General features: G+C 63.7%; 8 protein-coding genes and 1 non-coding gene across 11 annotated transcripts; 4 read left to right on the top strand and 5 right to left on the bottom strand.

Annotated features, from left to right (window-relative positions):
- Nucleotides 1-225: 225 nt before the first annotated feature.
- Nucleotides 226-6,504, bottom strand: EEF1G (eukaryotic translation elongation factor 1 gamma). The gene is made up of 10 exons (XM_061348614.1): nt 6,357-6,504; nt 5,640-5,798; nt 5,157-5,220; nt 4,224-4,366; nt 3,275-3,418; nt 3,052-3,181; nt 2,731-2,920; nt 1,878-2,050; nt 517-641; nt 226-441 (listed from the first exon to the last, which is right to left on the bottom strand). The coding sequence occupies exons 1-10, from the start codon at nt 6,369-6,371 to the stop codon at nt 283-285; spliced, it is 1,302 nt and encodes a 433-aa protein (XP_061204598.1). The 5' UTR covers nt 6,372-6,504; the 3' UTR covers nt 226-282.
- A 185-nt stretch (nt 6,505-6,689) lies between these two features.
- On the bottom strand, nt 6,690-9,880 carry POLR2G (RNA polymerase II subunit G). 2 transcript variants are annotated; one of them, XM_061348610.1, is made up of 8 exons: nt 9,804-9,880; nt 9,567-9,676; nt 8,109-8,268; nt 7,972-8,022; nt 7,405-7,470; nt 7,221-7,292; nt 6,955-6,988; nt 6,690-6,848 (listed from the first exon to the last, which is right to left on the bottom strand). In XM_061348610.1, exons 1-8 carry the CDS (start codon nt 9,813-9,815, stop codon nt 6,835-6,837), a joined length of 519 nt encoding a protein of 172 aa, XP_061204594.1. In that variant the 5' UTR covers nt 9,816-9,880; the 3' UTR covers nt 6,690-6,834. The 2 variants fall into 2 exon arrangements, with proteins under 2 accessions (XP_061204594.1, XP_061204596.1); XM_061348612.1 differs by lacking the exon at nt 7,972-8,022.
- Nucleotides 9,881-10,522: 642 nt separating this feature from the next.
- Nucleotides 10,523-14,115, bottom strand: INTS5 (integrator complex subunit 5). Its single transcript, XM_061348609.1, has 2 exons — nt 13,944-14,115; nt 10,523-13,358 (listed from the first exon to the last, which is right to left on the bottom strand). The coding sequence occupies exons 1-2, from the start codon at nt 14,024-14,026 to the stop codon at nt 10,577-10,579; spliced, it is 2,865 nt and encodes a 954-aa protein (XP_061204593.1). The 5' UTR covers nt 14,027-14,115; the 3' UTR covers nt 10,523-10,576.
- Nucleotides 14,116-14,202: 87 nt separating this feature from the next.
- Nucleotides 14,203-15,030, bottom strand: CUNH11orf98 (chromosome unknown C11orf98 homolog). The gene is made up of 4 exons (XM_061348593.1): nt 14,821-15,030; nt 14,611-14,678; nt 14,415-14,503; nt 14,203-14,336 (listed from the first exon to the last, which is right to left on the bottom strand). The coding sequence occupies exons 1-4, from the start codon at nt 15,028-15,030 to the stop codon at nt 14,203-14,205; spliced, it is 501 nt and encodes a 166-aa protein (XP_061204577.1).
- A 49-nt stretch (nt 15,031-15,079) lies between these two features.
- On the top strand, nt 15,080-15,214 carry LOC133209828 (small nucleolar RNA SNORA57). Its single transcript, XR_009724776.1, has one exon. It is a non-coding gene; the product is annotated as a small nucleolar RNA SNORA57 (small nucleolar RNA).
- A 391-nt stretch (nt 15,215-15,605) lies between these two features.
- Nucleotides 15,606-16,007, top strand: LOC133209789 (ubiquinol-cytochrome-c reductase complex assembly factor 3). Its single transcript, XM_061348597.1, has 2 exons — nt 15,606-15,763; nt 15,851-16,007. Exons 1-2 carry the CDS (start codon nt 15,644-15,646, stop codon nt 15,980-15,982), a joined length of 252 nt encoding a protein of 83 aa, XP_061204581.1. The 5' UTR covers nt 15,606-15,643; the 3' UTR covers nt 15,983-16,007.
- A 66-nt stretch (nt 16,008-16,073) lies between these two features.
- DMAC1 (distal membrane arm assembly component 1) lies at nt 16,074-16,968 on the top strand. The gene is made up of 2 exons (XM_061348598.1): nt 16,074-16,342; nt 16,792-16,968. The coding sequence occupies exons 1-2, from the start codon at nt 16,162-16,164 to the stop codon at nt 16,857-16,859; spliced, it is 249 nt and encodes an 82-aa protein (XP_061204582.1). The 5' UTR covers nt 16,074-16,161; the 3' UTR covers nt 16,860-16,968.
- A 268-nt stretch (nt 16,969-17,236) lies between these two features.
- BSCL2 (BSCL2 lipid droplet biogenesis associated, seipin) lies at nt 17,237-21,181 on the bottom strand. The gene is made up of 9 exons (XM_061348615.1): nt 21,029-21,181; nt 20,245-20,459; nt 20,070-20,151; nt 19,234-19,377; nt 18,996-19,130; nt 18,814-18,911; nt 17,780-17,979; nt 17,561-17,608; nt 17,237-17,463 (listed from the first exon to the last, which is right to left on the bottom strand). The coding sequence occupies exons 1-9, from the start codon at nt 21,176-21,178 to the stop codon at nt 17,291-17,293; spliced, it is 1,245 nt and encodes a 414-aa protein (XP_061204599.1). The 5' UTR covers nt 21,179-21,181; the 3' UTR covers nt 17,237-17,290.
- Nucleotides 21,182-21,290: 109 nt separating this feature from the next.
- GNG3 (G protein subunit gamma 3) lies at nt 21,291-22,395 on the top strand. Of its 2 annotated transcripts, none has more exons than XM_061348621.1 (3): nt 21,291-21,443; nt 21,963-22,070; nt 22,166-22,394. In XM_061348621.1, exons 2-3 carry the CDS (start codon nt 21,972-21,974, stop codon nt 22,292-22,294), a joined length of 228 nt encoding a protein of 75 aa, XP_061204605.1. In that variant the 5' UTR covers nt 21,291-21,443; nt 21,963-21,971; the 3' UTR covers nt 22,295-22,394. The 2 variants fall into 2 exon arrangements, with proteins under 2 accessions (XP_061204605.1, XP_061204606.1); XM_061348622.1 differs by having other exon boundaries at nt 21,377-21,440; nt 22,166-22,395.
- Nucleotides 22,396-23,444: the final 1,049 nt, after the last annotated feature.

Here is a 23,444-nt window from a genome sequence, read left to right on the forward strand (position 1 = left end):
TTGACCCCACTTTAGGGGTGCCTGACCCCACTTACGGGCTGCTTGACCCCACTTTAGGGGTGCCTGACCCCACTTACGGGCTGCTTGACCCCACTTTAGGGGTCTCTGACCCCACTTTAAGGGTGCTCTGTCCCTCTTTTACAGTGCCTGACCCCACTTCAGGGGTACCTGACCCCCCGCTTTGTGCCCGCATGCCCCCCATTCCCATTGCCGCAGCACTGCAGGGCCGGTGGTGCCGCACCGTGGCCGGCGCGGGTTTATTTCCGGGAAGCAGGTGGGGAATCACTTGAAGATCTTGCCCTGGTTGAAGGCTTTCCCCACGTGCTGGAACTCCCCTTCCCACGTGAAGTATTCCTTGACCAGCGTCCGGCACTCCTGGCTCTCCGGGTCCAGCTTCCGCCAGGAATAGGACTCGTAGTCGACCTGCCAGTCCGGGCTGAGCTGCAAGGAAACGGTGGCTCAGCCCCAGCTATCCCAGATCCCGATCCCGGCTCCCGATCCCAGTGCGGGGCTCACCGGGAACGCCAGCTCCTGCCCCCGGAACAGCCACACCCCCGAGATGCTGCTGTCGTTGTTGGTGCCGAACAGGATGACGCTGGCAAAGGCGTTTTTCCGGAGCTTGTCCAGGCGCTGGAACATGCCTGGAGGGGGGGACAGGGATGAAGGGGGAGAAGGGAAAAGGGGGAGAGGGGATAAAGGGGGAGAAGGGAAAAGGGGGAGAGGGGAAAAGGGGGAGAAGGGAAAAGGGGGAGAAGGGAAAAGGGGGAGAAGGGAAAAGGGGGAGAAGGGAAAAAGGGGGAGAAGGGATAAAGGGGGAGAAGGGATAAAGGGGGAGAGGGGATAAAGGGGGAGAAGGGAAAAGGGGGAGAAGGGATAAAGGGGGAGAAGGGATAAAGGGGGAGAAGGGATAAAGGGGGAGAAGGGATAAAGGGGGAGAAGGGATAAAGGGGGAGAAGGGAAAAGGGGGAGGAGGGAAAAGGGGGAGAAGGGAAAAGGGGGAGAAGGAAGAAGGAAGAGAGTAAATAATAGAGAGTAAATGCAAGAAGAGAAAGAGAAAGGAAAGGGAGAACACGGAGAAAGGAAACAGCACGGAAAGGAGAAAACGTGGTGAGGAAAGAAGAAACAGGGGGAAGGAAAAAGTGAAAGAACAGAAAAAAATAAAGCGGAAAAAGGAAAAAAAAAAGGGAAAAGAGCTCAGGGAAAGAGAAAATAAATGAGAAAGGAAAGGGGGAGAGGAGGAAAGAGCAGGAGGAAAAGCCAGAGGGAGGGGCAAGAGGAAAAAAAGGAGCAGAGGAAGTTCAGGATGAGGAGCAAGAGTGAGGGTGAGGATGCTGAGCAGAGGAGCAGGATGAGGAGGGCAGGATAAGGATGCTGAGAGCAGGAACAGGATGAGGATAGTGGGATGAGGATGCTGAGGGCAGGATGAAGATGAAGATGGCAGGATGAGGATGCTAAGGGCAGGAGCAGGATGAGAGTGCTGAGGGCAGGAGCACGATGAAGATGCTCAGCACAGGATGAGGATACTTAAGAGTAGGAGCAGGATGAGAATGTGGAGGGCAGGATAAGGATGCTGAGGACAGGAGCAGGATGAGAACAAGGAGAGCAGGATGAGGATGCTAAGGACAGGAGCAGAATGAAGATGAGGATGCTGAGGGCAGGAGCAGGATGAGAACAAGGAGAGCAGAATGAGGATGCTAAGCACAGCAGCAGGATGAAGATGAGGATGCTAAGGGCAGGAGCAGGATGAGAACAAGGAGAGCAGGATGAGGATGCTGAGGACAGGAGCAGGATGAAGCTGAGGACGCTGAGGGCAGGAGCAGGATGAAGCTGAGGACGCCGAGGGCAGGAGCAGGATGAAGAGGATGAGGAGCTCTCACCGGTGATGAGGTTGCAGCTCATGAAGGTCTGGCTCAGCTCCTCGGGGAAGCGGTACTGGCAGTACCAGAGGGACCAGCCCTGGGGGTCAAAGTGCTCCCAGAAGTGAGGCAGCGCCACCGAGAGCGTGTCCTCGTTGGAATACTTGCGCTTGAACTCGTCCAGCACGAAGGGGCTGCAGGGAGGAGGCACAGGGAGAACCTCAGACATCCCCCAGAGACACCCAGACCCCCCTCCCCATGAACCCCAAGATCCCCATGGGGACAGTGGGACACTGAGACCCCCACTATGGGGACATTGATAACACCCATGGGACACCCAGACCCCCCCCATGAACCCAGGGACACCAAGATCCCCATGGGGACATCCAGAGGCTCCAGTGGGACACTGAAACCTCCCACTATGGGGACATCGATAACACCCATGGGACACCCAGACCCCTCCCCCCTATGAACCCAGGGACACCAAGATCCCCATGGGGACAGTGGGACACTGAGACCCCCACTATGGGGACATTGATAACACCCATGGGACACCCAGACCCCCCCCCTCCATGAACCCAGGGACACCAAGATCCCCATGGGGACAGTGGGACACTGAGACCCCCACTATGGGGACATCGATAACACCCATGGGACACCCAGACCCCCCCCTCCATGAACCCAGGGACACCAAGATCCCCATGGGGACAGTGGGACACTGAGACCCCCACTATGGGGACATTGAGATCCCCCAATGGACACCAAGACCCCCTCAAACCCCCACTGGGGACACCCAGAACACCCCCTTGGGACCATAAGACACCCCCATAGGATGCTCAGATCCCTTCTGGGGACCCCCCCCCCCCAATGCCACCTCTTGGGCAGGTGGGCGAAGGGGTCTTTGGCCTTGGGCTCGGCCGCCAGCGCCTGCTCGCACTCATCCAGCTCCTCCTCAGGCTCTGGTTTCTTCTCCTCCTTCTTCTCCTCCTTCCTCTTCTCCTCCCGGGGGGGCTTCTCCTTACGGGGGGGCTCCTTCCGGGGCTGCGCCTCCGCAAACTTCTTGGCTGGGGACAACCAAACCCAACCCCAAAGCCTGGGGGTGAGCCCAGGGATGGGAGCCAGGAGGGGGCCATGGCCCCGTGTGTGTCCCCCCCCGAACCCCAATGAGGGTCCCTGTGTGTCCCCCCCCCCATACCATCAAACTGGGCCATCTTCTCACAGAGCTGCACCTCTCCCAGCACCGCCTTGAACTGGGGCTGGTTCAGGCACGTCACGAACCATCGGTTGACGTTCCCAAAGGGCTGCCGGAACGCGGGCTCCAGCACCTGCATCCACAGGGATCCATGCATGGAAAACACCCCCCAGGACCATGGATACCCCCCCCCCAGCTCCCTCTATGGTGTGTCCCCCCCTCAGACCTGCTTATAGAGCCAGAGCAAGGCGCAGACCACGGTGATGTCAGCCAAGGACACGCGTTCTCCCACCAGGAATGTCTGGGTGCGGAGGTGGGAATCCAGCACCCCCAGCACGCGCCGCACCTCCTCCTTGGCAAACTCCGTGGCCTCCATAAGGAAAAGAAAAGGGATGCTCAGCAATGGGATCCCCCATTGTAAACTAAGATCCCCCCTTCCTGGGCTCCATCCCCTGGGAATTGTGTTGGGGTGAATGGGAAAGGGAGCAACAGCCGGGATTGGGATCAGTGCTGGAGCAACTGAGGGAGTCAGGGTGATCCCATAAAGTATCCATGGGACCCCTTCCCGCAGATAAAATATAGGGATGGGACATGCAAGAGCCCCATTCCCTATGTAATATGCGTGGCTGAGATCCATGGAAACCCTCTCCCCATAAAAACTAAGGATTTGGGATACATAGGTGCTCTCCCATGTAAAACATAGGGCTGAAATCCATAGAATCCTCCCCCCATGTAATAAACAGAGCTAGAATCCATGGGAGCCTCCCCTCCCATATAATATACACCTCCGGGATTCATAAGACACCCCCTCTTAGGCAAAATATGGGGCTGGGAGCCCAGGGGTGTCCCCAAAATGAAATATGGGGCTGATAAAGACCCCCCCAAAGTGTGGGTGGGAAGTGGCACAAAAAATCCCCCTCATCCAACAGCAGCAGCCCCATGTGAAACCGGTGATGAACTGGGGACCCCCCAGTATCAAGATGCTGACCATGGCGGGGGGGGTCCAGCACCTCCAAAATGAGAGAATCCCCCTCATCCAACAGCAGCAGCTCCATGCAAAACCAGTGATGAATTGGGGACCCCCCAGTATCAAGATGCTGAATAGGGAGGGGGGGTCCAGCACCACCAAAATGAGCCCCCCACTCCCAATTAAACACCCCCCTCTCCCCATTCACCTGCTTGTTGTAGTGCATGATGCCCAGTGTGGGGAAGACCCAGGTGCTGGCCGGGGGCACGATGTCGCTGTCAGCAAAGTTCACCCATTGCACAACCTGTGCAGCCGACTCCTTGGTGGCCCCACGGAGCTCCTCATTGCTGACTGTGGGGGGGGGGCACAAAAAAGGGGGTGAAATTCGTTAAGGAGGGGGTTAAAAGTCATTAAGGGGGTGTAGAGCTAATGAGGGGAGCAGAGTTCGGTGTGGGGGGCTAGAGATGGTTGGGGGAGGACTGAGCTCTATGGGGGGGGTAAGTTTGGTTGGGGTAGGATAGGGATGGAGGGGCAGAGGTCTTTGGGTGGGGATAAAGATGGTTGGGGGGGGACAGAACTCCTTGTGGGGGGATAGAGATGGCTGGAAGTGGTGACAAGGCTCCTTGGGGGGGGATAAGGATGGTGGGGGGGGATAAGAATGGTTGGGGGGGGGAATAGAGATGGCTGGGGGAGGATAGGGATGGTTGTGGGGGGATAAGGATGGTTGGGGGGGGTGGGACAGAGCTCCTTGGGGGGATAACGATGGTTGCAGCAGAATAAGGATGGCTGGGGGGACATAGAGATGACTGGGGGGGAATACAGCTCCTTGGGGGGGGACAGATATGGCTGAGTGGGATAGAGCTCGTTGTGGGGGGGACAGAGCTCCTTGGTGGGATAAAGATGGTTGCAATGGCATAAAGATGGTTACTGGGGGGACAAAGATGGCTGGGGGGGTGCATAGAGCTCCTTGGGGGGGGATAAGGATGGCTGGGGGGGGCAGATCTCATTGCAGGGAGGACAAAACCTGTTGGGGGGGTTAGAAATGACTGGGAAAGGGATAAGGATAGGGGGGAATAGGGCTCATTGAGGAGGAATAGATCTTGGTAGGGGGAGCAGAGCTCATGAGGAGCCCCCCACTCACCATAGTAGGCGATGGCGTTGCTCTCGAAGACGCAGAAGCCATCGTCACCCTCAAACGCCGGGACCTGGGGTGGAAGAACCCAAATGTTCCCATCTATGTGCACCCCCATTCCTGGGTTTATCCCCCCCATCATTCCCAGGTTTATCCCCCCCAATCCCGGGTTTATCTCCCCCCCACTCCCGCATTTATTCCTCCCCCCCTTCCCAGGTTAATCCCCCTCCATTCCCGGGTTTATCCCCCCCATTCCCAGGTTTATCCCCCCCCCTCCCCAATTCCCAGGTTTATTCTCCCCCATTCCCAGGGTTATCTCCCCCCCTTCCCAGATTTATCCCCCCCATTCCCAGGTTTATCCCCCCCCTATTCCCAGATTTACCCCCCCCATTCCCCGCCCCCATGCCCACCACCCCCCCATTCCCACGGTTATTCCCCCCCATTCCCAGGTTTATCCCCCCCATTCCCAGATTCCCCCCCCCCCCGCCTCACCTTCCCCACCGGGAACTTGCGCAGGAACTCCGGGGTCTTGTTGGTCTGCCCGAAGTGGAAGTGGGGGGGCGAGGAGAGGACCCTGATCTTGGCGCCGCTGTACTGGGCCGCGATCAGCGCCTTGAAGGCTCGCCAGTTCTCCGGGTAGGTGTAGAGGGTCTGGGAGGGGGGAATATCACGACTTAAGCGGGGGGTCACGACACAGGATGGGGATCGGGACTTGCGGGGGAGGAGTATTAGAATGGGGGGTGTCACTATGACCAACAGCAGGGCTGTTAAAGGCCCGCTAAGGGGGAAAAAACTCGCTGCCGTGGGGCTGCGAGGCTGTCACGACCGAGTGGGGGCTGTCGCGACTAGGCGGGGCGTTAAGGGCATTGAGGTGACTTGAGACGACTGCGGGGGGGGTGGAGACAACCAAGGGCAATGAGGGGACAACGGCGCCGCGGAGGGGGCTTTTAACGGCAACGGTGATGGGCACACGTTGGGGGGGGGAACCGGCACCGCGCTCCCACCCCGGCCCCGCGGCCTCTGCTCCTTCCTCGGGTCCCCGCCGGCCGCCCCTCACCATCCCCGGCCCCGGAGCGCAGCATCGCGGCTCCAGCTCCCCGCACCCGCCGCAACTCGGCTCCCCCGGCCGCTGCGAGCCCCCCGGTACCAGCGGCAGCGCCGCACGGTGGCGGATGGAGGCGGATGGCAGCGCCGGGCCGCCGCACTCACCCCGGCCACGGCCATCTTGGCGAGCGGAGAGAGGGAGGGAGGGAAGGAGGTGGTGCCGCGCAGCCGTAAAGCAGCGAAGTGCTGGTAAGCGCGACTGCCGCGCGGCGGTTGAGGCAGACGACGTAAAGCGAAACGACCTGGCGGTTGCCGTGGATACGGGAGGGGAGGGGGTGGAAGAACCTGGGGAAAGGGGCGCGCACCCTATCCGCTTAAAACGGCGACGCGCCTTAAAGTGGCAACACTCGGTGTGGACCCCACCGCCCATAAGGAATCCCCCCGGTATCCCCAGCCGCCCCCCGCTTCCCTCCCCATGGAAAGAGGCTGATGCAGTAGAACAAAACAACGGCTTTTATTGGGAATAGCGGCTCTTGGAAGGGCAGAACCCCCCCTCCAGCCTCTGGGGTGCCCCCAACAACAGCCCTGGTTTGGGGGGGGGCACAACTGATGGGGGGGGGGGGTGCAGAACCATCCCTTGTGCTCAGCTTACGAGGCCTGTGAGGAGGAAAAGGGAATGAGAAAGGAGAGACCCCCACCCCCCCATAATGTCCCATAGCCCCCTTCAGCCTCTGGGGGGTACCAAGTGCCCCCCATAACTCACCCAGGTAATCATCCATGAGGGAGCCAATGGCGAACTGGAAAGGGGGGGGAAGGCAATGGTGAACCCCAGCATGGGGTGAAGGCCCCCCCAAGAGTTGCTCCCCCCCTCCACCAAACTGCACCCCCATGGAGCTGATCCCCTCCCCTCATTGACACCCATGTAGCTGGGGGCCTCCTCTTCAGGAGGGATAGGAATCACCCCCCCAGATCTGGGACCCCCCACAATGGACCTGGGGACCCCCCCCAAAGCTGCCCCCCCCCACTGACGATGTCGTTCTTATCCACTCGTGTCCCCACGATCTTCAGGCGGATCTCATCATCCTGCTGGATAACGATGTCCTGGGGGGGGAAATCATTATGGGGGGGGGGGGAATGAGACCCCCTCAAACCAGAACCCACATTTGGGTGGGGGGAGGGGAGTGGGGTGACCCCTGAACCCCCCCGGACTCACCTCATCCACTGTCTTGTAGCAGGGGGGGTTGGAATTGGGGTCGAACTCCATCTCTGAGGGGATGGACTGGGGGGGGGGATGGACAAGGGGTCAGGGGGGGCTTGGGGTGGGGGTAATTGGGGGCAAAGGGAGGCCAGGGCCCATGGGGGTAAACAGTGGGGCCCATGGGGATCCCCAGAGGGAGATGTGGGGGGTCTAAGGGTCCCTGTGGGGGGGGCCTTTAATGGTCCCTGGGGGGGGAAAGGGGACCCTGGATGGGAAATGGGGGTCCCTGGGGCTGAGGGGGGGGCAAGGGGTGGAATTGGGGGTCCTTGGGGTATTGAAGGGCTCTTGGGGTGTCCCAAAGGAGTGGTTTTGGGGGGGCCCATGTTGGATGGGGGAGGAGGAACTGGGGGAACTTCAAGGTGGGGGAAGCCCTGGAGGGTTTGGGGGGTGAATGGGGAGCCCCAATAGGGAGGTTTCTTGGTGGGGGTCACAGGGTCCCTGATGGGATGGGGGAGCCCAAATGGGGGGGGGGCAGGAGAGGTTTGGGGGTGTCAGGAGGAGCCCCAAGCACCCCCCCCTTACATGGCGGGAGATGAAGCAGGACATGGGGCCGATCTCTGTGAAGAGCCCGACCTGGAGGGGGGGGGGGATGGATGGATCAGGGGGTGCCACCGGCCCCATAGCACCGGGGACACCCCAGGAACCCCCCCAGCCCTCACCTTGTTGACCTGGGTGACGACGGCGTCCACCACCTCGCCCTTAAAGGGCCGGAACACGATGGCTTTGTACTTAACGGGGTAGAGCACGAACCCACGGCCCGGCTGGATCACCCCGGCCCCGATGTTGTCAATGGTGGTGACAGCGATGACGAAGCCGTACCTGGGGGGACAACGACGACACCATGGGGGGGTGTTTGGGAGGGGGGGGTTCTAGGGGTGCTTTGGGGTGTCTTGAAGGGGTTTTGGGGGGTCTTAAGAGGGTCCTGGAGGTGACTGAGGGGTTCTAGGGGTGTCTTAGGGTTGTCCTGGTGGTGTTTGGGGGGATCTAGGGGTGCTTTGGGGTGTCCTAGAGGAGTTCTGGAGGGGTCTTAAGAGGGTCCTGGAGGTGACTGAGGGGTTCTAGGGGTGTCTTAGGGTTGTCCTGGTGGTGTTTGAGGGGGTCTAGGGGTGCTTTGGGGTGTCTTATGGGTGCCCTGGAGGAGCTTATGGGGTGCTAGGGGTGTCCTAGGAGTGTTCTGGGGGTGTTTAAGGGGGTCTAAGAGTGCTTTAGGGTGTCTTAGTGGGGCCCAGAGGGGTTTTGAGGGGTCCTGAGAGTGTTTTTGGGGGTGCTAGGAGTACTTTGGGGGTTCTGGAGGGTCCTGAGTGTGTTTGGGGGGATCCAGGGGTGCTTTTGGGTGTCCTGGAGGGGTTTTGGGGGGGTCTTAAGAGGGTCCTTGAGGTGACTGAGGGGTTCTAGGGGTGCTTTGGGGTGTCTTATGGGTGCCCTGGAGGAGCTTATGGGGTTCTAGGGGTGCTTCGGGGTGTCTTAGGGTTGTCCTGGGGGTGTTTGAGGGGGTCTAGGGGTGCTTTGGGGTGTCTCAGGAGTGCTTAAGGGGGTCTAAGGGTTTTTAGGGTGTCTTAGTGGAGTCCCAGAGGGGTTTTGGGGGGTCCTGAGGGTGTCTGGGGGGGGTGTTAGTGGTACTTTGGGGTGTCTTCGGGGGTTCTGGAGGGTCCTGAGTGTGTCTGGGGGGATCCAGTGGTGCTTAGGGGTGTCCTGGAGGGGTTTTGAGGTGTTCTAGGGGTGCTTTGGGGTGTCTTGGAGGGGGTCCATGGAATCTCTGGGCTGTCCTGAGGGGGTCTGGGGGTGCTTCAGGAGGTCTTAGGGATGCTCAGGGGTGTTCCTAGTGGTATTCTTGGGGGAGTTAAGTGGTCCTGGAGGTGTTTGGGGGGCTCCAGGCTAGGCCTGGCGGGGTCTCAAGGGGTTCTATGGATCCTTTGGGGAGGTCTTAGTGGTGCTGGGGTCTTCGGGGTGCCCTTGAGGGGTTTGGGGGGTTCTAGGGGCGCTTTAGTGATGTTCTGGGGTGCTTGGGGGGGTCTAGAAGAGGCCTGGGGGGTTCTGAAGGTGCTCGGGGGGTTTGGGGGTGCCGGCGGGGGTGTCTTAGGGGGTCCCCGGTGTGCGCCCCCCGCTCCATCACACACTTGCCGGTGCAGGTCCCCTCCACCTCGGTGAAAAGCTTCTGCTTGACGGTGTTGAGGAGGTTGGGCCCGAAGTACCGCGGGTGCAGCAGGATCTCGTGCTCCAGCGAGATCTGGGGACCGGGTACGTACCGGAACCCACATCAGTGCACCGGGACCCACTTGGAGGCGCCACCCCCCCCCTTTTCCGGTAAGACACGTGACTCTCCCGGTAGTACACGTGACCCCGCCGCCGCTTACATGATAGAACATCCTCCCGCTGCCGCCGCCGCCGTCACCGGGTCGGAAGTAGCGCGCGGGCCGCTAAGCCCCGCCCCTCAGATTAGCTCCGATTGGTCAACGGCGAGCTGCGCGTTGCTAAGCAGCGGAGCACCGCCCACCTCCTGCGCATGCGCCGTGGGGAAGGAGGGAAAGCGAAGGACCAGACACGGGACGGGGCTAAGGGGAGCAGCAGGCGGTGATTGGCTGAGGGAGAGCCAATGGGAGGGAGGAAGCAGGTGATTGACAGGGAAAGGCTGAGGGACCCCCTGAGCATCCCCAGGGACCCTCAAACCCTCTCAGGACCCCCCCAAGCACCCATATCCCCCCATAGCATCCTTTAGGCAGCCTTGGGACCCCCCCGAACCCTCCAAACACCCATGGTATCCCCACAGCAGCCTGGGGACCCCCCCAGGTATTCCCCAGCCTCCCCCCAGCAGCTCCAGACCTGCCCTGAGCATGATCCAGCAGCCCTGGGACCCCCCCCCAAGCACCCCCACACCCACCTGAGGCTCCTAGAACCCCCCCGAGCATCCCTCATGAGCACCCCTAAACTCAACCTGAGCACCCCACCACCCCCACATCCCTCTAGACCCTCCCAAACAAGCCTCTGGGGGGTCCCTGCAGCATCCCGACCCCTCCCAGACTCCACATCCACTTCTGCTCCCTTTTATTCAGAAAACGGATTGGGAATGGGGATGGGGCTGAGCCCCCAAATCGATGGGGGCGGGGGGGGTGTCCTTGGATGGGGGTGTTTAAGGGCAGAACCGCCCAGCCAGGAGCCCCAGGCGGTGGATGTTCTTGTGCAGGACGCTGTGCAGCACAGCCAAGTGCTTGCCTACATCCCCATCCCGGGTGAAATCCCGCAGGAAGAGCCCGCGCTCGGGCTGGAAGGTGAATTTCTGCGGGAGGGGGCTGTTCTCCCGCAGGTAATCCCAGAGGCTGAGCAGCAGGAGATGCACCTCGAAGGGGGCGAGGTGCGGGAAGAGCTCATGCATGTTCCCCAGCACGGGTGGCAGCAGCGAGCCCTCGGCCATAGCAGCCACCAGCGCGCACGAAGCCTGCAGGTGCCAGGGCGAGCCGGTGGTGCCGTTATCCCGACACGCTTCCCAGTGCGCCATGAGGCTGGCCAGGAGCCCGCGGAGCAGCACGGAGCAGTAGCACAGCGCCGGGCGGCCCGCGGCCACCAGCCGCAGCAATGGGAAGAGCAAGGGGTGATCCCGGAAGCGGCGGCAGATCCGGAGATCCCGTTCCACCGTCCCACGGGCCTGCTCCTCGGGCGGCCACGTCAGCTCCGCACCCGACGCCTCCGGACACACGTTCTCCACCAGCGCGGCGGCCACGGCTTTAGCGGCTTCGGGATGGATCCCGTTGGATCCCGCTTCCCCGGCCCGGGCGCCGCGGCTGCAGCGCAGGAGGAGGCTCAGGAAGGTCTGGATGTTGTTGGCCAGCTCCTCGGGTGGGCGCTCACCCCGGCCCGGTGGCGCCTTGAGCCCGCGGCCGATGACCCCGGCGTGGAACACGGACCAGACACCACCGGAGAAGTTGACGGCGGCCGTGAAGCGCCGGTTGGTGTCCAGCAAGGAAACCCCGGCGCCGCCGCTGCTGCTCTCCTCCCCTTGGCTGGGTTTCTCCGGCGAGGCACCGAAGAGCTCGGCGTTGCCGCGGCGCAGCGCTCCCTCCACCAGCTGCTGCAGCACGGCCTTGGCGGCCGCCGGGGACACGGCGCTGAGCCGGGCCAGCAGCCGGGAGCTGCAGCCCAGGTTGGTGGCGTTTTGATGCCGGAGAACCAGGAAGAACTGGTGGGAAGCGGCTCGCACGGTGCCCAGGAGCTGAGCAGGGGCCGGGGCGCGTGGCAATGGCAGCACCGACAGCAGCAGGCAGGCGGCCTCAGCCACTTCAGCATCACGGTGCAGCAGGAGCTGGCTCAGGTCATGGAGATGCCGCGCCAGCACGGGGCCAAGCTGCGGCCCCATGGCCGGGCCCCCGTCCCCGGTGTCCCCTTGCACCACAGAGGCCAGGTTGCGGAAGAGCTGAGCCACCTGCGCGTCCGGCAGGCGCCCGGCGTGGATCTGGCACACGCAGGTCTTGACGGTGGCCGGGAGCAGGGCGGTGAGGCAGGAGCTGAGCACGGCGTGGAGCTGCGTGGCCAAAGCCAGCTCGTCCTGCGTGCGGGCCAGGGTAAGGAGGTGGAAGAGCGCATCCGTGGCGCAGTGCGGCGCCGAGTACACGGCCAAGAGCGCCAGGAGCTGGTGCTGCCATAGGAAACGCTTCCGCTCCAGGCGCAGCGTCTCCACGCACAGCTCCCGCACGTGCGGCCGCAGCGCGTCCAGGAAGGGCACCGGGCGCGGGAGCGGGGCCTCGGCCGGGTTGGGGCTGCCCCGGTTGTAAACGAGCTTCTGGAGGTTGAGCAGCAGGAGCTGGATGACGCGGTCGCAGGCCTCGCGTACCCCGTCCTGCAGCGGCGGCCCCGGTGCCGTGATGACGGAGGCCGGCATGGCCGTGTTTACCAGGAACTGCAGGATGCGGTGGGCGCCGGCTGAGGTTTGGCAGATGAGGTGCACCACGATGCTCACGGTGTTGTCCAGCTCCTCGCGGGGCAGGGAGGCGAAGTGCTGGTGGAGCTGGTTGAGGACGGGGGGTTTGAGGGAATCCACCAGCTCGGCCGACACGGTGCCAAGCAGCGCCGGGGACATGACCGCCAGTTGGAGCAGGAAGGGGACGGTGGCTTTTTGGTGCTGGTCCCTGGTGGGCCCTAAGCTCTCGTGGAACATCCTCAGCAGCTCCTGCTTGATGCTGCCCGAGTGGCGCGAAGCCAAATGGCCCAAGATGCCCACAACGGAGGCGATTTTGGGCACCCGTTTGTCGGCACTGGCGCCGGGGAAGAGCAGATCCCCGGGAGCGGCTCCGTGGGCACAGAAATCCTTGAGGCCGCAGGAGAGGACGCGGCTGATGATGGTGTTGGGGAAGGAGGAGCCGATGTGCGCCACGACCCAGTCGAAATGGGGCGAGTGCTGCACCGAGGTGTCCAGGAGCGCGTCCACGCAGGCGTCGGGGCAGCCGCCGATCATGGCCGAGAGGCACTGGGTGTAGATGTCCATGAGGGTGCGTGTGGCCTTGCAGGACATCCAGAGCTGCAGGAGCTCGTTGAGGCTGGCGGCGTGGGGCACCCCGTGCCTACCGGCGTATTTACTGCTCAGCTGGCCCATGAGCTCGATGGACCAGGCCGACACGACGGGGGCCCAAGCCTTGGGGTTGGCACGGATGAAATCGGCCAGGACGCGCTGCACCTCCTGCACCACCTCCTCCAGGGCGGCGTTGCCGGGGGCGCCGGGGCTGTCGCGGGCCAGGAGGTGGGCACAGACCTGCTCGTCGAAGAGGCCGCGGAGGTGCTGGAGGGCGGCGTGGCGGGCGGGGGGAAGGCTCCGCAGCAGCAGCAGAGCGCAGCGAGCGTGGTCCTGAGGTGAGAGCTTGGTCCCGTGCGCGGGGTCCACACCGCTCAGGAAAGCCTTCACCTCCTGCGCCAGCTCCTGAGCGCTGCAATGGGGAGAACATGGGCACATACAATGAGGAACCCAGCAGCCCCATAGGAAGTGAGAAAGGGGGGGATCAGGTTGGAGGAAAAGGGACCTAAGGGGTTCAATAGGGAGTGAAAGGCATGGGGCGGACTGTGAGGAGGGTCTGGGGTTGGGGGAAAATCACTGAAGGGATCCATGGGGCAGAGCCTGGGGTTAGGAGAGGGGCCCTGGAGTGGTTCCATGGGGGTGAAGGGCAGAAATAGGGGCTGGGGGGCTGAAATGAGGGGCTGGGGTCGGTGGTGGGGGGGCTCCAAAGGGATTTTGGGGGGGGGGTCTCTGATGGGTTCCATTGGGCAGGTTCCCGGGGGGCTGTGGAAGGGCCAAAGGGGGCCCCATGGGGCAGGGCTCGGTGGTCCCTCATGGGTTGAATGGGGCAGGGTCTCGGGGAGGGGGGGCCCGGGGGGGGCCCCATGGGGCAGGGCTCGGTGGTCCCTCATGGGTTGAATGGGGCAGGGTCTCGGGGAGGGGGGGTGGAAGGGCCATGGGGGGGGTCCCTGATGGGCTCCATGGGGCAGGGCCCGGAGGGGGGGGGTCCCGGCGGTACCTGGGGGGCGGCCGGGGGGGGCTGGCGGCGCCGGGGGGGTCGCACAGCGCCGACATGGCTGCGGCGGCGGCGGGAATGCGCATGCGCGGGGCAAGGGCGGGGCCTCCCTGTACCCTTCCCCGTTCCCCCCCGGGCTCCGCACGAAGGTTCCGCCCGCACTCAAGTTCCGACCCCCCCCTGCACCCCCAACCGCTCCGGATCCGCTCCCCCCCTAAGGACAGACGGACACAGGGACAGGCAGACGGAGCCTCCGCCATCTTTATTGCTGGGGGGGGTCACCCCCCTCCACCGCCGCCGCTTCCACCATCTCCACGTCCGAAACGCTCCCGGCCTCCGGTCGCTCCCCGCGGGCTTCCCCCGGCTCCGGGGTTGCGGGTGGGGGGGACACGGGCACTGCAGGGACGGGAGCACGGGTCAAGAACGGTGCCTTTATATCCCGCCCCTTCCGCTGACCCCGTCCACGCTGCTCACCCCCTCGGGCCGCCGCCCGCAGCCGCTTCAGCACCTTCCGCCGCCGCTTCCCCCAGAGCTGCGCGGGGTCGTTGTCCTTTCGGAGCGGCCTGAGCACAGAGAACCCCCCCCCCGGGTGTCCGGTAAGGCCCCGGTAACGGCCGCGGAAGGGGGTGAGGCACAAACACACCGGGGAGCTGGGGGGGGGGGCACTCACTTCCGCTTCTGCTGCCGCCCCCCCCGCGCCAGCACCCGGCGCCGCTTGAACAGCTTCTTCTTGAGCTCCTATGGAGGGACACGGACCGTTATCGGAGGTGCACCCCCATAGGAGGTTCTACCGTATCAGCCCTCCCGTCCCGTCCCGTTTATGCACCCCTTGCCCTCCCCCCCCCTCCGCCGCGGTTATCGGCCCCGGGACCCCCGGTACCGTCCGCGGCCGGTTGATCTTCCCCCCGATCCCCATCGTGTGCGCTAGGACCCGGTTCCGGTTTGACCCCACTTCCGGTAACTTTCCTCCCCACCTCTCCCTTCCATTGGCCCGCCGCTTCGCGGGTTTCGTTCTGATTGGTGGCGCTCCCTTGAAGTCCCGCCCACCGCACCGGCTATAAAAGGCTGAGCGAGGGGCGGCAGTCGCCATTTCGCGCTGAGGTGAGCGGGGTGAGGGGTTGAGGGAGGCTCTGGCTGCACCTCCCGTTCTTGGCGGGCCTCGGCGGCCCCGTGCCGAGGCCTGTAATGTTACGGAGGCAGAGAAGCGACCGGCGCGAAGTCTTCGGTGCCGGTGGCCGCCTCCGCCGGTCCTACCCTCACACGCCGGGACACGCCGCTTCCTTCCGCCGGGAGCTGCGGTGGGGCCTGGCCGCCCAGCTCACCGACACCGCTGCTTTCTCTTCCGCAGGGCCCGCCGCGGGACGGGGACGCCGGAGGACCCAGAAGACATGTTGGGGGTGTTCGGTGAGGCCGTTTTGGCCTCGTTCACCGTTAATAAACTCGTTACCGATCGTAGTTGCTTCGTTGTTCCTTACGGTCCGCGGGGTGGGGGGGGGGGACACGTGTGTGCTCGGCCCCGAGTTAGTGGGGGGGCTTAGTCCTCCAGGCCGCCCGTCTCTCGTACATGGGGCACTGAGAAAGTCTTAGTCTCCATGGTACGGCCCAGGGTAGACAGGCGCCGTCTCTATGGTTAGGGGCGGGGCAGACAAGCCCCGTCTCTATGGTTGGGGCGGGACGAATTTCGTCCACTCCCGGTGACCGGGATGGCGGCGCTGCGGCGCTGGGCCCTGGCACTGCTCCGGGGCTCGGTGCCCGCCGCGATCGGGTACCTGCTGTGGGTCGTGATGGAGTCGGGGGACGAGAAGCGTCAGCAGATGCTGAAGGTACGAACGGGACCGCGACCACAGCGGGTGGGGGAGGGGGGTAACGGCGCCGCCCCCGGTCCCGAACCCACCCCGGGCCTCCCGCAGGAGCTGCCCGAGGCCAACCCCGAGGTCCTGGCGGAGCGGCGCTACCACAACCGGCTCATCATGGCGGCGCTGCGGGAGGCGGCCGAGACCAACGAGAACGTGGCACAGCGGCCGGTGCCGTGGCGGAAGTGACCTCAGCACCGTGACACCCCCCCACCCCTCCTTAACCCCCTTGTCCCCTGTGACCTCCTCCTCCTGAACCCAGCGGAATCCAACGCGCGGGCAGCGGTTGGAGCCCGGAACTATCAGCACGTGGCCGACGGACCCTTTTGTGAGCGGACCGGCCACTTCCGCATCCTCCCGCCGCCGCCATGGAGCCGAGCACGGAGGGGCCTCCGAAGCCGCTGTTCGGGGGGTGCTGGAGCTGCCGGCTCCTCAGCGGCGCGGGACTCCTCCTGGCCGCGGCCTGGATCTACCAGGGCCCGCGGATGAGGATGAAACGCGGGATCCCCCCCTCCATGGGCACCATCGCACAGATCACCTTCGCCCTCAGTGAGCGCCGGAAAAGGCGGGGGGGGGGGGGGGCTGGGTGTCACCATGGCAACGGGGAAGGGCGGAGCCAATAATGGGCGGGGACGAGGTGTCATGGCAACGGGGGCGTGGCTGCGCGGTCTCCATGTGAACAAGGAGCGGCGTTACAGCGCCGTCTCCATGGGAACGGGAGGAAAGGGGAGGGGCTTGGGGTGTCAATCAACGCCGGGGAGGGACAACACATGTCGCCATGGCAACGAGGGGGCGGGGCTTGGGTGCCCCTGCGACCGGGGGGGGAAGGGGTGGGCCTTGCGGGTGTCCATCAACTCGGGGGCGGGACAACGCGTGTCGCTATGGCAACGATGGGGCGGGGCTTGGGAGAGGTGATAGGGTGGTTTTTATGGCAACCAGGGAATTGCCCCCATAGCAACAGCCCATGGGGGGGTAACCATGACCTCTGGTGACCCCAGGTGTGGGGGCCTGGGGCGTCGTTATCCTAGTGGATCCCGTTGGGAAGCAGATGCGCAAGGAGCCATGATGTCACCGGGATACCTATGACATCATCCAGATCCCTCCTGATGTCACATGGACTCTCGGGGGGGGGAATGGGGTGTAACACCCCAATAAAGCTGCTCTGAACCCCGTGACCCCAATGCTGTGTGCTGGGGGGTGTATGGGGCAGGCAGGGGGGGAGGCATCGATGAGGACTCCCCCAAACACCCCCATGGTCCCCCCAAAACCCCAGCTGCCCCTAGGGACCCCCCCAAAATCCTCAGGGACCCCCAAACCCCCATGATGGTTGACACCCCCATCAGTTCATTGCCCCCCCAAATAACCTCTGTCACGTGCTGCTGTTTGGTCACATGTCTGTGCCTGCCCCCTCCCCCCCCCCAGCCAAAGCTGCTGTCACGTGGGTGCGGAGAGGGGTGTTTATTGGCGGGAATGTCTCGACACAGGGGGGAGGGGCGCTCAGGAGCTGGAGCACACGGTGCGCCGGCGGGGGGAGGGGAGAGGGGGCGGGGCCGCCCCTTGGTCCTCCTGCCCTTCCCCCACGTCCTCCTCTGGCCCCTCCCCCTCCTTTTCCTCCTTCTCCTCCTCCGCGGTGGGGGCGCTGGGTTCGGCCTCCGGGGGGGGCTCGGTCTCTGGGGGGAGGGGGGAGATGGTGGAGCCCCTCCCCCACCCCAAAGAAGGGGTTGGGGGGTGGGGGAGGTGGTTTGGGGGGCCCATCCCCTCTCTCACCTGCATCCGGCTCCACAGGGCCCAGGAGCTCCGGGGGGGGCGCTGGTGCTGAGGGGGGGAGGGGCATCATTGGACACATCCCTAAAGTCCCTCCCCCACCCCCTGTGCCCCCCAAAAATTTCCCCTCCCCCACCCCTTAGCCCGTCCTTCCCACCCCAACTTCCCCTCCCTCAACTCCCCCTCCCCCCATGACCCCGCCCCTCTCCCCCGGTTTCCTACCCTCCCCTCCCCCCTCCTCCTGCTCCTCCTCTGGTTCCCGTGTGGCGGGTGCTGATTGGCTGCGGGTGGCGGCGGGGGCGGGGCGAGCGCGGGGCCACGCCCACTGCAGGTACCCGGCGAGGAGCAGCAGGCTCAGGAGCGCGAAGTTCCCGGCCACGCCCAGCAGCGCTGACGTCACCGGGAAGTGGTAGAGCAGGTACCTGGGGGCGGGGCCAAAGCGGGAGGGGCGGGGCTTAGCGGCGGTGGGCGGGGTTTGGGGCGGGCTATGGGGGGTTGTGCTATGTATGGGGTGAGGATATGGGGCTGGGCTATAGGGCAGAGCTATGGGGGAGTTGTGGTATAGGGCTGAGTTAGGGAGCTGGGCTATGGGGCAATACTATGGGGGGCTATGCTATGGGGCTGGGTTGAGGAGCTGGGCAGAGCTATGGGGCGTTGTTCTATAGGGCCAGGCTGGGGAGCTGGGCTATAGGGCAGTGCTATGGGGGGTTCTGCTATCGGGCTGGGTTTGGGAGGTGCGCTATAGGGCAGAGCTATGGGGGGGGGTGCATAGGGCTGAACTGGGGAGCTGGGCTATGGGGAAGTACTATGGGGGGGTTGTGCTATAGGGCTGGGCTGCGGAGCTGGGTTATGGCCGGCTGGGCTATAGGGCAGGGCTATGGGGGGAATGTGCAATGGGGCTGGGTTATGCAGCTGTGCTATAGGGCCATTCTGTGTGGCTGGGCTACGGGGCAGCCTATGGGTCACCTTTACTACAGGCTGGTACAATGCGTGTGCACCCGCAGCACTATAGGGGTACGGCACTATGGGGCAGTGCTATAGGGATACAGCTCTATGGAGCAGTGCTATAGGGGTACGGCACTACGGGGCAGCGCTATAGGGGTACAGCACTACGGGGCAGCGCTATAGGGATACAGCTCTATGGAGCAGTGCTATAGGGACACAGCCCTATGAGGCAGTGCTATAGGGATACAGCTCTATGGGGCAGTGCTATAGGGACGCAGCCCTATGGGGCAGCCCCACATCTTCCCCCTTACCGCAGGCCGGTGAAGTGCGCGTGCACCCGCAGCTGGGCCCGGTACAATTGGATGCGTTTGCTCTGGATCTCCAGCACCGCCCCCAGCGTGGGCTCGTACTGAATGGGGGCGAGAAGCAGGGGATGGTGTGGGTCAGACCCCCCCCAACCTGCCCCACATCCCCCCAGCCCCACGGCGCTCACCGAGTCCTCGCGGTAATGGGAATAGAGCTCGACCTCCACCATCTGCTTCTGCTCCGCGAAGCCGCTGAGGAAGAGCGCGGCGAAGGCCACGGTGTCCAGCGTGCGCAGGAGGCGGGAGCGGTAATGGAGCATGGCCTGGGGTGGAGGGGGGGGATATATAGGGACATGGGGGGCAATAAGGGGGGGGCACCCCAAAATACCCCCCCCCAACACCACCCCACAGCCCTGCCCCACTGACCGGGCGCGCGGCGGAGGCGAGGGGGCGCCCGCCTGCCCCATAGCAGGTGATGGTGACCATGAACATGCCCAGGGCCCGGTTTACCGGTGACTCCGGCAGCTCCAGCTCCAGGGAGATGCGGTAGAGCTGCCCATAGAGCAGCACCTGGGGGGCAGGACAGAGAATGGACACATAGAGCTATGGGGCAGATGTCCTGCCTCCTTACAGACCCAGCTCCAGCCCCACAGAACTATGGGGCAGACATACCGCCTCCTTACAGACCCACCTCTAGGCCCACAGAGCTATGGGGCAGACATCCCGCCTCCTTACAGACCCAGCTCCAGCCCCACAGAGCTATGGGGCAGAGGTCCCACCTCCTTACAGACCCAGCTCCAGCCCCATAGAGCTATGGGGCAGATGTCCTGCCTCCTTACAGACCCAGCTCCAGCCCCATAGAGCTATGGGGCAGACATCCCGCCTCCTTACAGACCCACTTTTAGGCCCATAGAGCTATGGGGCAGACATCCTGCCTCCTTACAGACCCACCTCTAGGCCCATAGAGCTATGGGGCAGATGTCCCGCCTCCTTACAGACCCAGCTCCAGCCCCATAGAGCTATGGGGCAGATGTCCCAACTCCTTACAGACCCAGCTCCAGCCCCACAGAGCTATGGGGCAGACATCCCGCCTCCTTACAGACCCAGCTCCAGCCCCATAGAGCCCCTTAAGCCCCACCTCCAGCCCCACACATCTAAGAGCTCTCCCTAGTCCCATAGATCTATTCTATCTCCCAGCCCTACAGATCTACACCCCCACCCCTCCTCCAGCCCCACACATCTATGGGGCACCCCCCACTCACCTTCTCCCTGTTCCCTCCCAACAAGGACACATTGGCAGTGGGGAAGGAGCAAAGCTCCGGCCCGGGGGAGCCGCAATCCGTCCTGCACGAACGAGCACACGAAGAGGTTAAACCCCTATGGGGCAGCCCCATAAGTGCCCCATAACCACCACCCCCCCCCATTGAGGCCCATTACCGGAAGGCGTAATGGACGGGGCGGACGAAGGCGACGGCGGGGACGTAGGAGTAGTAGAAGGTGCCGTAAAGGAAGAGCGAGGCCCAGAGCAGGAGGAGGGCGGCGCAGGCCGCGACCCCGGCCCGCAGCGCCGCCCGCCGGGCCCCACGCAGCAGCGCGCCCGCGGCCTGGCCCCACTGCGCCGGCCCCACAGCCATGAGCGCCCCATGGGGCGGCTGCACATGAGGGGAAAGGGGGGGAGGGTTGGGTGCGGCAGGGGCGGGGCTGTGCCCCATAGAGAGGCCTCAGGCCCTGCGCTGCCCCATAGATGGAGGGGGGGGGAATGGCCCAATCACGCTTGATCCCAGTTCCAGCCCCATAGGTCTATGGGGCACCTGTCCCTTGCCTTTCTCCAACCAGCTCCAGCCCCATAGATCTATGGGGCACCCGTCCCTTGCCTTTCCACAACCAGCTCCAGCCCCATAGATCTATCGGGCACGTCTCCAACCCCCTCAATCCCCATAGGCCTGATCCCCCCCAATCCCACCTCCAGCCCCAAACATCTTTGCGGCGCCCATCCCTTGTCCTCCCCCTCACACCTCCAGCCCCACAGCCCCATAGATCTGTGGGGCACCCCCAACACCCCCCTTCCCCTCCTGCCCATCAATCCGTGGGGCGCCGGCCCTACCCTTGACCCCATCCAGCTCCCGCCCCACAACCCCAGACCCCTGCCCCACACATCTATAGGGCAGCCGCTCCCCCCGCCCCACACATCTATGGGGCAGCGGCGGTTTCAGGCCTTTACCGGAGCCGGCGCCGATCGCGTCCCGGTCCCCACAGGCGGGGCCCCGCCCCTAACCCCGCCCGTTCCGGGCGCAAGCCCCGCCCACTGCGGCCCCGCCGGGCCCCGCCCGTCGTCCCCATGGCAACAGGAGGGGTCCATGGGGCGGCCCATTGGGGGTTGGGGGGGGTGTCCCCATGACCCCGCCCCCCCCCGTGCTGCATCCTCGAGTCCCACCCATGGGGGGGGGAGGGGGGAGTAACCCCTTCCCCCTCCCCCCAACCCGCGACCCCCCAATAACCAGAGTGGGGGGAGGGGCGGGGGGAGGGGCGGGGCCGTGTCCCCCCAAACCTTCCCCCCCCCCTTCCCCCCCCGAAGTGGTTCCGCCCGCTCCGAGCATCGCCCGGCACCGATCGCGGCTCCGGCTCCGACCCCTGAGGTAAATGGGGGGGGGGAGGGCAAAAAGGGGTTAATTAATGAGGAAAAGGGGTTAATTAATGAGGAAAAAGGGTTAATTATGGGGGGTGTTAATTAATATCGGGGGGAAACGCGGGAATTGGGCGGGAAAGGAGGATTTGGGGGCGTGAAAGGAGGATTTGGGGGTGAAAATGGGGATTTGGGGCGTGAAAGAGGGTTTTTTTTGGGGGGGAAGGGGGGTTTGGGGGTAATTAGTGAGGAAAGGGGTTAATTAAGGGGGGCTGTTAATGAATATGAGGGGAAGGGGCATTTGGGGGGGTATAAATGGGAGGGGATGGGATTTGGGAGTGGAGAAGTGGGAATATGGAGGGGGGATGATGGGATATGGGGGGGATATTGAGGGTGCAATGGGGCTGTGCCATGGGGGGGGGCGCATCCCATTGTACCCCCACCCCCCCCATTGGCCTTCTATGGGGTGTAGGTTATGGGGGGGGTGAGGGGCACCCCATAACTCACCCCCTTCCTTCCCCCCCCCCATAAGGACCCCCCCATGAAGGGCGAGACCCCCGTGAACAGCACCATGAGCATCGGGCAGGCGCGCAAGATGGTGGAGCAGCTCAAGATCGAGGCCAGCATGTGCCGGATCAAGGTGCTGAGAGGGTGATGCCGGGCCCCATAAGTGACCCCGCTCTGCCCCACAAGTGCCCCATAAGTGACACTACCCCCCCCCCACACACCCCATAGGTGTCGAAGGCGGCGGCGGAGCTGCTGACCTATTGCGATGCTCACGCCTGCGAGGATCCGCTCATCACCCCCGTGCCCACCTCCGAGAACCCCTTCCGGGAGAAGAAGTTCTTCTGCGCCCTCCTCTGAGCGACCCACACTTGGGGGGCAGAGCCGCACTTGGGGGGCAGAGCTGCGCTTGGGGGGCAGAACTGCACTTGGGGGGCAGAGCCATCACTTGGGGGGCAGAGCTGCGCTTGGGGGGCAGAGCTGCACTTGGGGGGCAGAACTGCACTTGGGGGGCAGAGCTGCACTTGGGGGGCAGAAACACATTTGGGGGGGACACCTGTAACTTACGGGGCAGACCCGCACTTGGGGGACAGAGCCATAACTTAGGGGGCAGAGCTGCACTTGGGGGGCAGAAGGGCACTTGGGGGGCAGAAGTGCACTTGGGGGGGACACCTGTAATTTATGGGGTAGAAGCACACTTGGGGGGGAACATATAACCTTGGGGTAGACTCATGGGGCAGAGCCACACTTGGGGGGCAGAGCCATAACTTAGGGGGCAGAGCTGCACTTGGGGGGTAGAAGCACACTTTGGGGGGACACCTGTAATATATGGGATAAAAGCACACTTGGGGGGACCCATAACTTGGGGGGCAGAGCCATAACTTATGGGGCAGCTCCACACTTAAGGGGTAGACCCATAACTTACGGGGCAGACTCACACTTGGGGGGGGGGAACCCTTAACCTGGGAGTAGATGCCTACCGGGGGGGTAGACCCATAACTTATGAGGCAGCTCCATAAATGGGGAGTAGCCCCATAACTTGTGGGGCAGATCCACACTTGGGGAGGGAGCACAATCCATAACCTAGGGGAAGACCCACACTTGGGGGGCAGAACTACACTTGGGGGTGGAGGGAAGAATTGCACTTTGGGCTAGACCCACACTTGGGGGGCAGCCCCATAACTTGACCCACAGTTGGGGGGCAGCCGCACAACCCCCTCAGCGTGGGTTCTGCCCCACTACATGCAATGGGATGTTTCCCATGAGCCCCATCCTGGGGGGTATATGGGGTTCCCTCCCCCCTGCCCCCCAAGTGCCCCTCGCCTGCCCCACAGGAGCCCCATGGAATGAAATAAAACCTCTTGGGTTCATCACCAACAACTGGAGCTGGAATTGGGGGGGTGGGGTGGGGGGTTGTCACGTGGGGGGGGTTCACTTGGGGGGCAGAGGGGTCCATGGATGGACCCACATCAATGGGGGGGGATAAATGGACCCCAAATTAAGGGGTCAA

Source organism: Neopsephotus bourkii, unplaced genomic scaffold (assembly GCF_033783945.1).
Source record: "Neopsephotus bourkii isolate Nb327-2 ecotype Australia unplaced genomic scaffold, CSIRO-AGI_Nbou_v1 NB_365, whole genome shotgun sequence".
Classification (NCBI taxonomy): domain Eukaryota; kingdom Metazoa; phylum Chordata; class Aves; order Psittaciformes; family Psittacidae; genus Neopsephotus; species Neopsephotus bourkii.

What these genes read in the sequence shown, in the direction of transcription:
- EEF1G (XM_061348614.1), bottom strand. An exon ending in CAACGCCATCGCCTACTATG is followed by an intron (nt 4,367 to 5,156) that starts GTGAGTGGGGGG and finishes CCCCCCCCACAG; the next exon opens with TCAGCAATGAGGAGCTCCGT. An exon ending in GGCAGGAGCTGGCGTTCCCG is followed by an intron (nt 442 to 516) that starts GTGAGCCCCGCA and finishes GTTTCCTTGCAG; the next exon opens with CTCAGCCCGGACTGGCAGGT.
- POLR2G (XM_061348610.1), bottom strand. An exon ending in GCTACAAGACAGTGGATGAG is followed by an intron (nt 7,293 to 7,404) that starts GTGAGTCCGGGG and finishes TTCCCCCCCCAG; the next exon opens with GACATCGTTATCCAGCAGGA. An exon ending in GAGTGGATAAGAACGACATC is followed by an intron (nt 6,989 to 7,220) that starts GTCAGTGGGGGG and finishes CCCCCTTTCCAG; the next exon opens with TTCGCCATTGGCTCCCTCAT.
- INTS5 (XM_061348609.1), bottom strand. Translation starts at nt 14,026, where the DNA reads ATGCGCATTCCCGCCGCCGCCGCAGCCATGTCGGCGCTGTGCGACCCC. An exon ending in CCCCCCCGGCCGCCCCCCAG is followed by an intron (nt 13,359 to 13,943) that starts GTACCGCCGGGA and finishes TCCCCATTGCAG; the next exon opens with CGCTCAGGAGCTGGCGCAGG.
- CUNH11orf98 (XM_061348593.1), bottom strand. Translation starts at nt 15,030, where the DNA reads ATGGCGACTGCCGCCCCTCGCTCAGCCTTTTATAGCCGGTGCGGTGGG. An exon ending in AGATCAACCGGCCGCGGACG is followed by an intron (nt 14,679 to 14,820) that starts GTACCGGGGGTC and finishes GTCCCTCCATAG; the next exon opens with GAGCTCAAGAAGAAGCTGTT. An exon ending in GCGGGCGGCGGCCCGAGGGG is followed by an intron (nt 14,337 to 14,414) that starts GTGAGCAGCGTG and finishes CCGTCCCTGCAG; the next exon opens with TGCCCGTGTCCCCCCCACCC.
- LOC133209789 (XM_061348597.1), top strand. Translation starts at nt 15,644, where the DNA reads ATGGCGGCGCTGCGGCGCTGGGCCCTGGCACTGCTCCGGGGCTCGGTG. An exon ending in AGCGTCAGCAGATGCTGAAG is followed by an intron (nt 15,764 to 15,850) that starts GTACGAACGGGA and finishes GGCCTCCCGCAG; the next exon opens with GAGCTGCCCGAGGCCAACCC.
- DMAC1 (XM_061348598.1), top strand. Translation starts at nt 16,162, where the DNA reads ATGGAGCCGAGCACGGAGGGGCCTCCGAAGCCGCTGTTCGGGGGGTGC. An exon ending in ACAGATCACCTTCGCCCTCA is followed by an intron (nt 16,343 to 16,791) that starts GTGAGCGCCGGA and finishes TGGTGACCCCAG; the next exon opens with GTGTGGGGGCCTGGGGCGTC.
- BSCL2 (XM_061348615.1), bottom strand. Translation starts at nt 21,178, where the DNA reads ATGGGCCGCCCCATGGACCCCTCCTGTTGCCATGGGGACGACGGGCGG. An exon ending in GCGCACTTCACCGGCCTGCG is followed by an intron (nt 17,980 to 18,813) that starts GTAAGGGGGAAG and finishes CCCCGCCCCCAG; the next exon opens with GTACCTGCTCTACCACTTCC. An exon ending in CCCTGTGGAGCCGGATGCAG is followed by an intron (nt 17,464 to 17,560) that starts GTGAGAGAGGGG and finishes CCCTCCCCCCAG; the next exon opens with AGACCGAGCCCCCCCCGGAG.
- GNG3 (XM_061348621.1), top strand. Translation starts at nt 21,972, where the DNA reads ATGAAGGGCGAGACCCCCGTGAACAGCACCATGAGCATCGGGCAGGCG. An exon ending in CCAGCATGTGCCGGATCAAG is followed by an intron (nt 22,071 to 22,165) that starts GTGCTGAGAGGG and finishes CACACCCCATAG; the next exon opens with GTGTCGAAGGCGGCGGCGGA.